The sequence below is a fragment of the Heliconius melpomene genome, chromosome 15, assembly GCF_056956725.1.
Source record: "Heliconius melpomene rosina isolate 202511_hmr_F chromosome 15, ASM5695672v1, whole genome shotgun sequence".
In the NCBI taxonomy this organism is placed as follows: Eukaryota; Metazoa; Arthropoda; class Insecta; order Lepidoptera; family Nymphalidae; genus Heliconius; species Heliconius melpomene.
In genome coordinates, this window is record NC_140403.1 from 7350870 (window position 1) to 7369336 (window position 18467).

General features: G+C 30.8%; 1 protein-coding gene across 2 annotated transcripts; it reads left to right on the top strand.

Moving 5' to 3' along the window:
• The first annotated feature begins 637 nt into the window (after positions 1-637).
• Positions 638-16356, top strand: ema (C-type lectin domain containing ema). Of its 2 annotated transcripts, XM_085198322.1 has the most exons (17): positions 638-1064; positions 1579-1718; positions 1866-2014; positions 2432-2574; positions 3378-3464; positions 4249-5324; positions 5954-6139; positions 6611-6794; positions 7747-7873; positions 8337-8475; positions 9084-9244; positions 9484-9642; positions 10088-10226; positions 10370-10472; positions 11079-11211; positions 12028-12055; positions 13329-16356. In XM_085198322.1, the coding sequence occupies exons 1-16, from the start codon at positions 862-864 to the stop codon at positions 12052-12054; spliced, it is 3156 nt and encodes a 1051-aa protein (XP_085054448.1). In that variant the 5' UTR covers positions 638-861; the 3' UTR covers position 12055; positions 13329-16356. The 2 variants fall into 2 exon arrangements, with proteins under 2 accessions (XP_085054448.1, XP_085054447.1); XM_085198321.1 differs by lacking the exon at positions 12028-12055.
• The last annotated feature ends 2111 nt before the right edge of the window (positions 16357-18467 follow it).

Genomic DNA, 18467 nt, shown 5'->3' on the forward strand with positions numbered 1-18467 from the left:
TTTTTCTAAATTAATTTTTGTTACACCTAAATATACAAATTTGTAGAGCGCCAGCGTAGCGCGGGTGCACAGGCGTATTGTGACTGTAAGTGAGACAGGTTATGAATTCGATTCCCACTCGAGGATATGAAATAAGGATATAATATTTCTATTTCTTCACTCTGATGTCTTAAGAAACCGCGGCGTTGAGTTCTGCCACTGAACACGCAATGTTTCTAGAATTCGGCGGAAAGAGTGTATTAACATTATGCTCCCTCTAAAACCCTGCTACATGGGGGATACAGCAAGTAATATTTAATTTAATTTTAAATACTTAAAGATTTTTAGAAATCAAGTAACGTAATACGAACATAATATCTTTATGCTTAGACTTTTTCTTTTTTATACTAACTAAATAATACACCATAACAGAAACTTATACAACAAAAAAAATGAATCTCTCAAACCTATAATGAAAAAACTGAGTGCCTTGACATTAGATTTCTGCTAACTATGTTTCCCTGTTATGCAAAAAAATATCAAATTTAAAAAAAAAACTTTATATTATAGTCTATGAGTTATTGTTAAAAGGAACGCAGCAAAAATACTTGAATTATGGCAACTTGTCAGATGAAAAATGTCAAATAGTTGTCAAAATTACATTGAACGTAGGAAGAGGAAGTGTGAAAATAACAAGAATTATAAAAATAAAAATATAAGCTACCATGGTGGCTTTTGTTTATTAGAGTTATTTATATTTTATTGCCATACACGCCTTACGTAATATGTAGACGAATATAAGTGTGAAAGGCATATTTTACAACTCTTTAGGAAAATGATTAGTGTTTTCGTCATTAATACAGAAAAAACAATAGTGGCGTGATGTTTCGAAGTCGTAGCTGGTTCGGGGGTGGTTGGGGTCGCCCTAAAAATCCTCATTCTCTAGAGAGATTAAAATATTTACACAATATACTGTGTAAAAATACTACGGTATCCGAGAGCAATCGTGGTATTTTAGTTGAATCTTTACGATGCATAGCAGAGATTTTAATATGGGGAGACCAAAATGATAGTTCAGTCTTCGAGTGAGTATTTTTTTAAATATTTAGTAGTCTTTAATTCAACAAAGACTTGTAAATTGAGACCAATAGTCTCATTAGTGTGTAATTTTGTTCTAATGTAACTACAAGGTTAAGATTATTAAGCAATACCAATGTATATTCTATTACTTTTATACAGATATATGAGATCTCTTATACATAGCTAAATATATATCATTCGAGATTCAGCCAGTTGTAACACAAGGACATAGTGTGACTGTTTGTGGGTTTGATTCCCACTCAAGTAAACGAAATATTTATTTAAATTTATTTCATTGATAAGTTCTACCACTTAACATGCAATGCCTCCAGATTATGTCAGAAAATAGAAAATGGAGTGTCTTAAAACTAGGTTCCCTCTGCCTACCTTGATGTGTGGGGGATACAGCATAAAGCTGATATATCATTTAAAACTTCCATTTTCACACTATTTGTAAAATGTTTCATACATGTTGAAATATTCAATGCTTTTTTGTTTAATATTTAAATTTTCTTACAGTTTCTTCTTAGAGAAAAATATGTTGTCATATTTCTTAAAGATTATGAGACAAAAGTGTGGAGGCTCCTCTTATGTATGTGTACAGTTGTTACAAACACTTAACATATTATTTGAAAATATAAGAAATGAAACATCCTTATGTAAGTATATCAAGCATTATGTGTAAACTCAAGTTATTCAGCTTATTAAAAAGCAATTAAAAAGTTTAAGTATAGTTTTAATTATCTCAAAAAACTTAAAATAAAATTAATTTTATTATTTAAGTAAGAGATTATTTTGCCTTTCAGATTACTTATTAAGCAATAATCATGTCAACTCTATAATAGTTCACAAATTTGACATTTCTGATGAAGAAGTGATGGCATATTATATATCATTCCTAAAGACGCTAAGTCTTAAACTAAATAATCATACTATTCACTTCTTTTATAATGAGGTATGTATCTCTAATTGATGTTATAAAGGGATGCCGGATAAAGGGAACCTAGTGTTGAGACACTCTGTTTCCATTAAGACACTTTCATTTTCCACTGAATTCTCAAAGCATTGCTTATTGAGTGGCAGATCTCAATGTTGCACTCTACATGCAATGCTCCAGAATTCAGCAGAAAGTAAGGAATGCAGTGTCTAAACACTAGGTTTACTCTGGTTACCCTGCTATATATGATAGGCAGAGGCAACCTAGAGTTAAGAAATTCCATTCCCTACCCATTGCCAAAGTTTTGAAATATTGCATGGTAAGAGTAGTTGGTTTTAAAAGTGACAATTTCATACATTGCACTTAAAAGTGAACAAGTGACCTGAATTTAAACTTGTAAAACAACTGTTACATAATGCTTTATTTTATTTTTAGCATACAAAAGACTTCCCATTGTATACTGAGGCAATCAAATTTTTTAATCACCCAGAATCAATGGTTCGGATAGCTGTAAGAACTTTGACATTAAATGTGTATAGAGTTCAAGATGCCAGTATGTTGCGATTTATTAGAGATAGGTAAGATATAATATTTTTTTAGCTTCATGCTGTAGCCTCGCATGGCGGGATACCTAGTGTAAAGACACTCCAAGACATTGAATGGCGAAACTCAACACCGTGCTTGGTCTTGTCACCAGATCGAAAAAGTAAAATTATAAAATATTAAATAATCCCTTACCCTGAATGGGAATCGAACCTACAATCGTGACCGCCACAGCTCCAGGCCTCATATAATTTTAAATTATAGTTAGTGTTGACAGAAACTATAGCACATGTCATCGTAGTTATAGGATGATATTCAAATAATAGGTCATTGTTTGTATACATTTTTTATTATACAGGGTGTCCCAGGAGTCAACGATAAAACGAAAACAGGTGATAGACCAAGTCGTGACAGTTATGAGAAAAATATAAAAAAAAATCTGTGTCATGTATTTTTCATATTATATTGATTTAAAAAAATATCGGAAAAACCGACGCCCTATGATGATTTTTCAAGTCCTAAGACTACAAAATTACTCTTTTTTCATTTTTTTTCTGTAATGTAATCATGAGTAATCCTTCTGTGAATTACAGTTTAAGATTGAAACATACCTGCATCGGTTTTCAATAAAATTCCGTATTTTTGCCAAACATTAAATTCAAAATATTTAGTACACCCAACTTTAACTTTACTTTACTTTACTTTATTTTGGGTATTATTACTGTAATGTGGTAAAGTGGTCTATTAAAAATAATTGACTGACATTTAATATTGAATTAAATTATTCGATTCTTTCGAAAATATTTAGTAGGTAATATGCTAAATTCTATTTTTGTAGGACAGCAGCGCCATACTTCAGTAACTTAGTCTGGTTTATTGGAAAACACATTCTCGAATTAGACGCGTGTGTCAGAAATGACGCTGAGTGAGTATATTTTTTTAGCTTCACGCTGTATCCCGCACATAGCAGGAAAGGCAGAGGGAACCTGGGAACCTAGTCTTACGACAATCCGTTCACCACTTTCCACCAAATTCTCGAGACATTGCGTATTGAGGGACAGGACTCAATGTCGCTCTTTGTCTTGTTACTAAAGTGAAGAAGTGAAAATATTCAATTTTTCATTTCCCCGAGCAGGAATCGAATCCACAATCGTCGTATTTATAGCCTTAGAGTTTATTAATAATTAGTATTTCACATTGCACTATGTGATACCTATTAATAATAATTAATGTTACTATAAATCTTGGTCCATTGACATAATTTTGTGTTATCAGTATACTACTATAGTAAATATGTCGGCCATGCTTGCGGCACGTGTTTATATTGCTTTTAAATAGGAATAAGATTGTTGGGTCAATTTACTTAATGCTAATACGTCTGTTGAAATGAATATTTGATTAGTATTTACTTTATTTCTTGTATTATACTTAAAAGTAAGGATAGATGAATATTTTTAGATGTTTTCTAAAATAAAATTTAAATGATTAAAAATTTTTATGTAACGGGAATCAAACCCGCCCCTTGAAAGTTGTCCAAGATTTTAAAGGCTGGCGATCCCTGGATAGTTTCCAAGTGGTGCTAATTCCGGTTTAAAATTGTTTTCTTATAACATAATCAATCAAATATCTAAGCACATTTTGATCTTTGATAATAAATACGCAGTTTTATATTAAACAATTTATTATTATATTATTGTTTTTTTTTTCAGCCATCAATCTCAACAAAAACTTGACGACTTAGTGGCAGAACACTTAGACCACTTACATTATATAAATGACATTCTATGCTTAAACATTCCTGACCTAAATGACGTTTTAACGGAGCACCTCTTGCACAAATTGTTGATACCCCTATACATATATTCCCTTACTTCCGAGTCTTCCAAACGCCCTATTACATCTTCTCCCTATAATAGGGAACATTTTCAAAGTTTGGAAGTTATTACTCGTAATTTAGAAGCCATATTGACTGGAAAAAGTACTGATGCACCTCCAAGGTTTAATTATCCATTGCAAAGACTAGAGACAGAAGACGAAGCTAAACCTTCAGTTTCGTGCGTAGTTTCCCTTTTCTTGCTATCACAAGTATTTCTTATAATAACCCACGGCCCTATAGTACACGCGTTAGCATGGATCATTCTACAGTCCGATTTATCGGTATTCGAAGAAGGCGCGACCAAAATATTAGACATGTATGTCAGTCACGCGAAATCTAATATTAAATTAGAATTTTCAAAGCCACAACTAAGTTTAGAAAAGGCATTAGAAAATACTTCTTGTCCAGAGAGAGATTATACTACACCAGAATATACTGGAGCCAAATCATTCGGATACGATACGGATCAATCGAGTTGCGATCTCGATCCCGAATTAGTATCGACTTCTTTACCATCGACGTCTCAAATAAGCGAGTCGTCAAGTATCGCTAATGATTCCACAGAGGACTTAGTCACACAAATACAATCGACTAAATCGAGAAGCTCGATTACGTTGAAGCCGAATATGCCTGACTCGCCATTACCCGATTCCGGAATCGATTCCGGCTCATCGAAAGTTTCCGATTTTAATAATATAACTGATGAGGAAAAACAGAAGTTGTTGAGTGTTATGCCTAGTACGTCCACGGAACGGACTAAAACAGTTGAGAATTTATTAGAGAAAGAGGCAAGAAATATTGATAGAAAACCATTTTTGAAGACCATCTTGGATTCGTTAGATTGTAGTGAAAACGATTATAAAGCGTTGTTTGCGCTGTGCTTACTTTATGCTTTAATTAATAATAAAGGTGAGTTTAATTTGTTTTAAAGTAATATATGAGATTTTTTTAAAGAAAGTAGGTAATCTTAAATACTTGTTAATAACATTGTGGCTCGGAAGATTTGATATCATATTCAAAGGAGTTAATTTCACGTATTAGAAGATATTAAAAAAAACGTTAATAAACTATAGCAAAAGTATCAAGAACATAAATTGTTTATTACTTACTGGATAACAATAAAATATATTATAATATATAAAAGTACACAATAATATTAATTAAATTATAATTTGTATCGTATTGATTTCCCCATATTAATCATTTTTTTTTATTTTTATGCTGACCTGGTTATCAGTGGGTAAGATATAAGAACTTATTTAATTCATTTATAACGAAATAAAGTAATATATATATACATTTTCTATATTAAACTATGGCTTTCCAGCAATTTTCACAATGTATCCCGTATAAAACAAGCAACCAAGAATATATGCGTGTAGAACGGCGCAACTTAACGTGTTTTATTTTGTTACGAAAGCAAACACAAAAATATTCCACTCCCCCGAAAGGTAATCGAACCCATAGCCGTCGCATTTACAGATACACACTGCGCCGCTACTACGGCCTTATACTTTAGATTATTTATATAATTTTAGGTGTGAATCCGGAATTATTAGAGACATTATTATATTCAGAACTAGATAATTCTAGCAAAAATACAGGTAAAGAAACGCCATCTCGTGAAGGAATAAAGGAAACTAGTGAACAAAAGAAATCTGATAGTTTTAATGCGCTTCTAATATCTAAGTTGATGGCGATAGCCAATTCGAGCTGTAAACCTGGTGAGCATTATATTTATATTTAATTTTTTATAGATGATATCGTATGGCTTAGTGCGCTGTGGACGGTTTCCAAGCGGCGCGGGTTCAAATCCCGCGACGTTCAAATTTTTATACGTCTCTAAATAAATTTTTCTTTTCTTTTCTAAGTGTGGAATAAGACTTTGAAAATGTTAAAAATAAAAAGATTTTTACATTACTTCGTCGCTAATATTTAATAATTATGTAGAAAGAGAGAGAGCTAGGGATTGTAAAGGCTATCGTTTCAAGAGTTACCTTAAACTAAGAAATTTCATAAATAAATTAATGTGGCTGAAACACATTATATTACAAAATATATAAAAATTTAAACCTAGCGGAACCCAAGATGTATGCAAATAACATAAATAAGCTTTAATGTGTATTTTAAGCCTGAATCGACGCAAGTTTGAATCCTGCTGCGTTAAAATTTTTGTACCTTTTTTTTTATTTCAGGTTCAAAAGTACGTCTAGTATCATGTGAACTAAGCGTCCGTCTTCTTAGAACGGCAATGCAAGGCAGTAGTGCGACACCAGCGAGGCATGTCTCAACAGCTGACTCTTTGAGAGGCCGATCTGCAGCTTTGGCGAGAAACTTTTATAAATGTGACGATATATTTTTGGATATGTTTGAGGATGAGTAAGTATTACTATTTCTTTCTAATTTGGCTTTAAATGCCAGAACCTATGGCTAATATTCTAAATTGTACGGTATATTTTGAAAATGTAATGTTTTCTTATAGAGATGCTGTCGAGTATAATTTATTTCCTAACATTTTCTAAATATATCCTTATACCATACTAGCGGACGCGCGCAGCTTCGCTTGCGTATTTAGGAGTGAATTCTAATAACCTATGAAACATGTGTTCAATGAAATATTTTTAAGAGTCTAAATTTCAAATTTTATAAAAATCGGTGGCGATTTAAAGATTTTTCTATACAAACTTTCAACCCCTTATTTGCACCCTTAGGGGGTGAATTCTGAAAAACCATGAAACACATGTTCAATTAAATATTTTTAAGAGTCTAAATATCAAATTTTATAAAAATCCGTGGCGATTTAAGAATTTTTCCATACAAATTTTCAACCCCTTATATGCACCCTTAGGGGAAGAATTCTAGAAAACGATGAAACACGTGTTCAATTAAATACTTTTAAAAATCTAAATTTTAAATTTTATAAAAATCGGTGCCGATTTAAATTTTTTTCCATACAAACTTTGAACCCCTATTTCACCCCTTTAGAGTTGAAATTTTTCAAAATCCCTTCTTAGTGGATGTCCAGAATACGAAAGTAAACATCTGTTCAAATTTCACGTTTCTACCATCAGCGGTTACGGCTGTGCGTGCGTCTTACCTCAGTCAGTGAGGACAAGTCCTTTTATATATATAGATAATCATATGAAAACGAAAAAGAAATGAAAATGACGAAACAAGATTGTTGATTTCTTTATGTTCTCTATGATATCAGTATGGTATCTTGTAACAAAGACTAAATAATAAAATAAAAACAAAACTTGTCACAAATATAAAGTCGATTCATTCTTAGACTGCTTACAGTTAAACTAAGCCTTTAATTAATTATTTTCAGATATTGTGAAATGAGTAAAAAACCATTAAACGTAGAATGGCTATGTATGGACGCAGCGATACTGTTGCCGCCGACGCGCACTCCCATGTCTGGTATAGCTTTCGAGAAGAGGTTACCTAGTGGAGAGGTGAGGATTTATTACTTATATATTGATATGATACTAGCCTTGACTTGCGGTTGTGCCCGCATTGTTTATTTTATGAACCTGGTAAGACTTGACAAAAGGTATAGTGGGTTACATAGAAACTATAAAGAAGACGAAAGAAAATTGTTATTTGGAAAATAGGTCATTGTTATAATTATTCTTTATTTGTACACTGCTTATAAAAGAAAACAAAAAAAAAATTTTTGTAGCTCCCCTTTCAAATATTTATATTTCTATTATATTTTCTGATAATATATTTGAGGCTAATCGCGTGCCTGTAAACGCGATAGGTTTTCTGTTCGATTCCCACTCGAGGAAATATATTTTTTTAATACTTTAATTTTTTTGCTCTAGTGTCGTTTAATAAAATAGTATCATCTTATTTATTACAAACATTAAATTCACCAAAAAACTCAATTCGTATATACCATAAACACTTTTGCAGATGGAAAGAGCTCGAAGGGCAATACGCACATTCTTCCTAATAAGAGAATTGTATCTAAAATTAACTGGTAAAACGGAAACGCAACTACCTTTGGCCAATCCGGCACCTTTTGTACAAGTCGGTGATGTTTTGGACCTAAGTAAGTTGATTTTTTTTTAATTCATTAAATTAAAATTTTTAATTAATTTTTTAAATAAAAATAATTGATCATCTAATCTAAATCAAAATTAGTTCATCCGTTTGGTAGCTACAATGCCACGGACGGACATACACACATGCAATACACGTGAAAATTTAATATCCCTCTTGTTTGGACTGGTTTTGGGGAGGATTGGGGGGGCCACTTTTTACTTTACTTAATTTCACTTTTTTATTTATTAACAAAAATATCTAATATTTAGATTTAAAAAATAACGTCTTGATTTGGCATGATTGGAAAACATTTGACTCTCTTATTAAGATTTCTCTAGTATTTTTATTAATATTTTATAAATAAAATATTATCATATAATGCCGTCGTAGTGCAGCGACACAACAGTTAACAAGGTCATGGGTTCCATTCTCACTCGGAGGAGTTAATTTTCATTGCCTTGTTCTAATATAGCAACGTTGAGTTTAGCAATTCCAATGACAATGTCTCGAAAATTAAACGGAAAACTATAACAGATTGTCTTAAATTCGGTTCATTCTGCCTACCCTGTTATATGCGTGATAAAATATTAAAAAAATATTTTTATTATTGACTAGATGACTCCGACCTAATATCCTGTGATATAATACAAAAAGATGGCACGTGGCACCACAGGTTTCTTGCTGTGGACAATATCCAGGTGATCCTGGTGGAACCTGACAAACAGAGGATGGGATGGGGGGTCGCTAAGTTAGTGGGCAGCTTACAGGACTTGGAGGTTTGTAGTTGGTTCTATATATAGTCTGATAAACATTATATGTTATTTCATTTATTTATTTATTAACCCTGGACGGCGTTGGTTGGCGGCGGGTTGGCTGGTTGGCGGCGGCCTGGCGTTGAACGGAGTGTCTTAACACTAGGTTCCCTCTGTCTAACCTGCTACATGCGGGACCCAGTGTGAGGCTGATTTATTTTTTTTTTCTTAATGTTATTAACATTTTATAAGTATATTTTCAGATACAAGGAGATAAAGAAGATCCGCGTTGCCTTCATTTAACGATTCACAAACCCCGCGTGGGCGCACATGGCGCTTTACCAAGAACGGTGCTATTACGTGCTAAGTTCAAATTCGATGATCATATACGCAGTATGGCGGCGAAACAGAGGCTTACTAAGGTATAACTTATTGTAATATATTAATATTTTTTCATAACGGATGTCAAGGAGTTTCGTAACTCTCATGGAAATTATTGGATTTCGGTTGAATTAAAAAAATACCAATATATTTTTTTAACAGAATCTGATGTATAAAATTGCGAATATCGAATACGGACGGAGTCTAAATGAGACTTATTGTGACAGATATACCATTAGCCCAAGATCCCAGGGCTCCCAGACTTATGTCATTTAAGCAAAGCTGAAATTTTGAAGACTACTTGTCTATGCTACACTTACTCGAAAGTGAGGCACTTGCAGAGGTAGGGCCAACTTCAAGGAAAACGCTCACATACTTTAAAGTAAAAACGCAGTAGTTTCTCTGCGTAATGAGTGGCCTCAGGCCATATGCATTGTCATAAATACTATGACAAAAATTAAATATCTAAATTATCGTAACTTCCAGGGACGTACAAAATCCCGTCAAAAGAAAATGCAACAAATCGGGCGTCTCCTAGAAGTGTGTGGGGTCGCCGCTCCAGCGCCCGCGCCCCGGCACCGCCCTCTGTTCGCACGCCCCGCCCTCGCTGGAAGACGGCACTCTGGTAAATATAAATAATTTTTATGTTCTTGTTCTGGTAAGAACACAAAGCGATGCGTTGAGTTTCACCACACAACAAGCAATGTATGTAATAGCAGTTTAAAAATTATAAAAAAAACATTATTAATTACTTATCTTTTTTAATAGGTTTTGATGGCGATGATACCGAACGGCGGTTACGAAGGCCGAGCGGACATGTGCTAAAAGATGGAATCGTTGTATACAGAGAACGGACTACTAGTAGAGAGAGGTAAATATTATTGAATGAAACTGCATAACATTATAAATGTTTTTATTAATGACGCGTATAATACGCGTTGCCCTAGCAACGTTACAGACGTATGTCACTTTATACAAAAGTATATATTGTCAAACATGGTAGTGTGTGGTTATATTTATTTCATTGATTTAGTGTATCTGGAGAAAATTGAAAATTGAAAACACTAGCTACCCAAACGTGCCTTCGCCTGTTGTTATATTATAGCTAAATTATATGTGTGTGTATATTATAGTGCCTATTGTTATATTATAGCTAAATTATATGAAATCTTTGGCTAAATTGTAGCCTTTGTGTTATTTTGGTGTATAAACTACGTTACTGTAAAGTGTAATCTGAATTCGTTCAGTAGATTTTGCGTGAAAGTGGAACAAACATCCATCCTCACAAACGCTCTCTTTCACATTAATATTAGGAGGATTTCATTCCCCCGAGAGGAATTAAAAACAACAACTGCCGCGTCTACATGCATGTTGGCCCCTACAAATTTTATTTCACATACTAAATATAGATACAAAATTATGTTTTAACTCTCTCTTTCTAGGCGTTTTGTAACATAATATATTTAAATTCCTTCAGTAGTGTATCCCGCACAAGCAGTGTGCACGTTTCAAGGGAGAGTTCACCGCGAGCTCGGTCAGAGGAGATACCCTTAGAAGATATAAGGCGCAGTGCTGGTTTAGCTGCGGCCATACCTTCCACTAGCTCTCAGGTTAGTGTTAATTATATTTAAAATACGTGTTTTTATAGCTTTACCCGCATCTAGCATGTTAGACAGAGGTAACCTAGTGTTAAGACACTCCGTTCCTCATTTTCCGCAAAATTTTCAAGTTATGAGCGGATTGAACGCCGGAACTCAATTCCGTGGTTTTTCGCTTGTTACGAGCGCGAGGATGAAGGAGTGGGAATTAAACCCACAACCTTCGTGTTAGAGTTTCACGCTTGTGCTCCTGGGTCATAGCGGCCTCTGATTAATTTAATCTCCAAAAATGTATTTATATGCTTTTTATAAATGGATTTGAATCTGCACATCTTAGTTTTTTCCAAATGCACTACTTTGAATATTGTAGTGACAATATAAGAATTTCGATATTTGATACTTCTAGATTATATAGCTTTATCACATAGAAATAATTAGAAAAGATTCTTTTTATATGTAACATTTGTCTTGACAAGGTATCTATTAATTATATCATAATGATGATGCAGGCTAGATCCTATAGTATATTCAATTTTCTTTTATCATTTTAGGTTCGTTTATATATATTTTTTTTTATGTGCTTTTTATTATTCCCTATTTATGTTTTTCCTGGAATGTCCATTAAATGTGTTGTATTGTTTGTATACATATATCATTTTGTTAGTTAGATTTTATATGTATGTTTGTTTATTACTAAACCGGTGTCGATTTTATTATACATATTTATGTTTAACTTTAATCCCATTTAGCATAAATGTGAAAGTTTTGTATGTAGCTTGATATATTTACATAATGCTAGTGTGTGTCAAAGTAACTCTAATTTTGCAGCCACTAGAGGGCGATACTGGACAGTGAGGTAAAACTTACTTTAATAAAATAATTCACGCTTTATCATTTAAATATTACAATATACAGGGTGGAAGAGGCAGCGCTTCTTTTACTGAAACTGCATATAGGGTAAAATATTTCAAACCCAGAATTAAAAAAAATAATCAAGGTACCTCAACGGCTGGGACGTAGGATTTTTTTTTCATTTCACGATTTTTATCCATACCTGTATTTCGTGTCACGCACACATACGTATGCGACGTTGCCGCTTTGACAGGTAAGTGTGTGCGTGCCTATGTTATACTTTACAAATGGCGTTTTATTTTAAAACGATAATTTTATTATTTATTTTGTTTGAAAAAAAAACTTTTTCATTTTTGAGAATTATTTTTTTTCCGAATTATATTAGGCTTTTATAGAGTAGTTAAAACTGTGGTTTCATTTAAAGTGGCGCTGACAATTCCACCCTGTATATTATAACAATACATTTTCCGATTTCCATTTGATTATTGTTGTGGGACAATGGATTTAAGTTTTACAGAATTTTTTTAATGTTCAATATTCTATATATTAAATATCGTGAAAATCATTAGCTATATCCGGTTTCTTGACAAACGCACAGACAGACTGTCAAAAAAGATTTTAATCGATTACAGTTTCATGAACGTTTTAGTTCGCTATAATAGAAAACAAAACTATATATCTTTACCTAAACTGACATTTCTATATATTTACGTGTCTAAATATATTATTGACATATCTATACATATATAAATGGTTATTTAGTGCAGATAATATCGGAAAATGTATGAAAAAATTAATTGTATACCGACCATTCTAGTCTTACATACTAACATTGTCATGAATTCATAAAATATATTATTACCTCACTACACAGTATACTCGTCAAGTGGTTCATTTCATTTACTTTAAAACTTTTAATTAAATAACTAAAAAAATATATTAAATTATTACATTAAAATTTTACCATATTCATATAATCATTTCAGTTAAAGTATTTACAAAACGTTCTATTTGTAGTACTGTAAAATAAAAACACCATTGCTAAATTAAATGTAATTTTAAAAATAAATAGAGAAATGTATCATGTGTTACTATTATTGCAAATAAAAACTATTATAAACATAATTAAAAGAAAATTCCTTTTTTTTTCAGTGCACTGTATTGATTATAATATAAATAAATTTTTCAAAAATATTAAAATCTCTAAAATGCTACTTTTGAAAGCAATTATTACTTATTTTCGTAATAATTTTTAGTAATTATATTTTTTTTCACAGAGCACTCCAAATACTTCCCAAAGACCGAAATTAACAAGCATGTCGTCTGAAGAAACTTCATTCATATCAAATGAACCGAAAAAAAGGAAAGGCATTGTCGAGACCATATGATATTAACTAAAATAATAATATCTTTACAATAATAAAGATTAGTTCAATATAATTGAATCAAAAACAAATAAAATACACATTTAATTTAATACTGAGAAATGGTTGATAATCTAAGATTTTAAACCATTAAGTTGTACCTAATTTTAAAAGACGGGAATTTTGTATTTTTAAAAAATATTTTATGATCTCGAAAATTTTGTGTATATGAGTGTTTTTTAATGTTTGTTTTATTTTCTTGGTGGGTATTCTGTGACAGTTTCGACTTTTTTATTATCTGTATTGTAAGTTATGATTTGTATAAATTAATCGATATTCCATATATATAATCGATATTTATATTCATTTGTTCTTTGACAATCGAGTGAATTAAACATAACATGGTCTATCATTCGATATTTTGAATCTTTTTTTACTAAATTAAAATATTTAAATTGATAGTTAAATTTATTATTCCATGAAAAGTAACGTAGCGTCCTTCATAAAGTATTGTTTGTGTGTATTGTCTATGTATATATTTTTATGTAATATTAAAAAGAAAAAACGAGAATAAACATTAGTTTATAAACTCTTTTTTATATATATATTTTTCATTTGTAATGGAATTCAATTGTAAATAAATACAGTGTAAAATATTTTTTTAGAAACGTATAAAAATTTGAACGTAAGCAACGTTTCTAAAAAAATTATTTTCTATCCTATAACAATTCCTATAACACTAAAAGTGTTAAAGAATGCTGTGTAACTCTGTTTATATTTGGCACAAGGGTGTGACTGTAACACGACGTTTGTGGGTTCGATCCCCACTCGGGGAAGTGAAATATTTATTTACGTTTATATTTCCATTTCTTCGCTCTGGTGTCGAGGCAAAGCGCGGCGTTGATTTCTGCCACCCAACATGCCTCCAGAATTTGGCAGAAAGTGAGCAACGGAGTGTCTTAATACTAGGTTCCCTCTGCCTACATGACACAGCATAAAGCTGATATATATTTAAAAAAAATAATACAACATAATTCTGTTATTATAATCTGAAATTTTTTTTCGTCTTTTGCAATATTTTTTTTTATTTAAAAATTTTACGTAATCTCTTTTAAAAATATAATACCAGTAATAAAAATAATTAATGTTTATTCCTGTAATATGTTATTGTTAAATATACCGTATGTATGTGCTTTTTGTATATTTTTATAAGCTTTCTGTGTATAAATGATGTTAAAATGTTTAAATCGGATATTTATCTTAAGTAAGTATGTATGTACATGTGTTTATTTAAAGCATTATTTTAACTGTATTTTAATTCCAATGTTTGTATTATTTTATAAAAGCTAACAATCAATAGAAATAATTAATCAAGACAGGATTTCATTAATAATCTTTGAATTGTAAATTCAAAATTAATCATGCTGTAAACCGTACACAATATGGCCAAGGGAACCTGGGAACGTATTGTTCATACACTACGTTCTCATTAAGACACTTCCGTTCCCCAACTTTGCCTATTGTGCGCCACAACAGCCTCCACAATTTGAAACCAAATTTTGGCTTAACTTATCACATTCTGTCACAAAAATTATATAAAAATATATAATATTTAGTTCTTCATGAAATTTTGAGTGTAACTCATACAATAAATTAATAAAAATATTCATGATGTATTAGATTTTTTTTATTATTTTGAATAGATTTTAATGTTATTTCAGCATGTGAATACTAACAATGTGATTTAAGTCTACCATTAGTTAAATTATAAAAATGTAAATATAACAAAAAAAAAAACGGATTTATCTCTAAGCCGGCAATAAAATGTAGTCAGACAGTTAGACATGCATAGATATAGACGAGCATAGACAATTTATATTAATTAATTCATAATTCATATCAAAGATTTGACTTAGGTTTGTCTTTATTGTATCAAATACACAAAAAAATGTTATTACAATAATTAATAGTTTTAGAACCTTTTTTTTCTGTAAAACAAACTCATAATTGAAATTGCATAGAATCAATTGCCATATAGGTACAGGTTCATGAACTTAGGTTTTTTGAACTTTGGTAAGAAAATTGTATAAATCAATTCTCCGCACCCATCAACAGCTAATTTCAATGCGGCCACGACTCGTTGACCTTACTGCACTTAGTTTTAAACATAAATAGCCTCCATAATAGAAAACTTTTATCATAATTATAATTAATTTAAAGATGGATTTTCGTGATCCAATATTTTGATATGAATATAAAAATGTAAGAATAGTGTTTACCTTCTCTAACATTCTTTGTTACTCTTTTCTTCAAACAATATTATTTTTATTTTCTACTTAAACCTTCCGAATCTGACGTCCTAATTGCAAAAGTCATATCAAAATCCGTTCAATAAATCCGTAAGTTATCTAAAAAGATGTATAAACCATTTTCATTCGAGTTCCTCTGTTGCATCGTCTCCATTCTAACAGTTAGGATGTGTACATACGAAAGCTCTTAATGTTTTTTATAGATTGTTTTATAGTTAATTTTCGAAAAAAAATTACTGGAATGAGCCTAATATTTTTAACATTTTTTACTTGAATTACAATATATTTCAGTGCAATTCTACATTCTATATTAAAAATATATTTAAATAGACGGTTGCTAACGGTTAAAATATGATATTTTAAAAATATTTGTCTAAATATTCGTTTAATATAATCTAAGATGGCTAGAATATGTATGAAGATAAAAAGTTAGTTTCTTTCAGTGTCAAATCTTTTAATATTTATTTTATATAAAATTTTGTATAATAGAATGGCCCCATAAAGGCCATAAAGTTCTGTTGTGATTTTTTTTAAGGTTTTGCAATAAATGTAACTTAATGTAAATAAATTATAATTGTTCACATAGTATTTACATATTTTAGCATTGGAATTAAATATATAACGTGTTATAATTGTGGTCTTTTATTTGTTTTAATAGTTTAATATGGTCTCTTCTTGTTCTTAGCGTCACGCTGTATTCCGCATACCTTAACAATAGGAACGCAGCATTTGTATAGTATTGTTCCACACTTAGGAAAGAAAATAACTATTTAAAAAATATATAAAAAATTGAACGTATCGGGATTTGAACCCGCATTTCTAGAAAATCTTTATGTTTGAAATATGTATTAAATTAATCACGCTTTCACTGTCTGGTAGAACGGGCAGTTCTCCATTCAGAAATTGATCCTTGCCGATGCGTTAGTAAACAAAATAATTTATTTGCATGAGATATATATGCAGATGCATGTCCATATCTTCACACTTCTCGTCAACACATGTGATCGACGCAACTGATCTAACAAAATTCTCAAATTTTTCTCTGCTTAATACGCCTTCTAGATATGCCTAAATTTTTATTAAAAAATTTTTACACTACAAAGGTAAAATAAAAAAAACACCAATCTTTATTCCAATAAAACATACTCTTCAACTATATTTCTGTTCTAATTTATTTGATTAATCATCTGCTCTATACACATGATATGCACCAATGCCTATAAATAATACAAACGACCGATACGGGGTATGACAAAACAAAATAAATTTATGTACAAATAAAACTCCATATCTTATATAATATACAAATAACTTATTGAGCGCAACGACAAACATTAAAACAACAAAATAATTTTCAACAAACATGTCATTGTTGCAACAGTAAACTTTCTTTTTTATAATCAACATTAAATCACATCGACCTCTACCACAAACTGACAATATCTTAAGTCGTATCTTTCAAGTCTCAAGATATTTCCGTCTCTGGAGGTACTTAAATACACTGGACGTGATTAAAGGCAACTTTGCGTTACTCAAAAGATAGATAGTACCTAGCTCAGATAGTTTTTCATTAGATCCACGAACAAAATGAATTAATTTAAGATAAAATAAAATAGATAGAATAAATTGAAAGCATAAAAAACATTGGAGTCGTCACGCAATTTGCTTTTAAAAGTCCATTGTTATTTAAATTTTTAATTGTGTTACGTCTCCTTAGCTTAACAGTTAACAAATAATACTAAAACTATAATATACTGAAAAATCGTTGCCGATTACAAATATTTCTTACAGAATAGACACTCGCGATCGACTGCATTAGCAAAAGAAATCAATTAGAATAAATTATCTAAGAGTAACTATTCTTACAAAACTACAACTGACAAATTATAGCACTTAAAGGAACGTTTTTACAGTTAAAAATCTTAATATTAAATAATTATTTGTATATGAACATTTCCTTGGTCTCTGCGCAACATAACATATAATAGTAGATAGTGTTAGCATATTTTTAGCTTAGTAATAATTGTATTATATGTAACTATAAACAAAATAGATTATTGCTATTATTTTTTTTTAATAAATAATTATTTGCTGCGATTTAAATCCTAGCGACAATAAAATTAAATTTAAACTAACTGCTGAACGATTTAATCGTATTTAATTATTCAAACTTTTTTAGGCCTTTTTTTATTTAATTAATTAATTAAGAAAATTAATTTTATTAAGCTATAAGGACAAGCATGCGTTACGTGGAAGCACAGAAAGTTCAGGTAGGTAAAACATACATAGATTCATTCCACACTTAATATAATATCATTATTGGTGCCTTTAGTTTTTCAAACCATAAAAAAGGAATGAAAATATTGACAAAACTATTAATTTAGATATAGAAACTATCGATGGACATAAGAGGGTGCGTGTACATTAAGTTAGTTTTAAAACAGGTGTGTAAGTAAATAGATTTCCTATAAAAGGTTATATCATTCTATAAATAAGCATTTTTTTTTGTTGTAAAAATACTTTTGAAAAATGTGTGATATTAAAAATTTCACGTTCAAAGTCGAATTTAACGATACAGAGATTCAAAATTATTATAGTACGGTCAGCAAGTCGTGGCCGCCCTGAACGTAGCTGAATTAGAAGATTAATGGCAAATATATGATTTAAAGATTTTTTTTAACTTCCCAAGGGAAAAATGCGCGAAAGTTCAGGAAATCTAATTTTAGGATGGTCAAAACTTGTT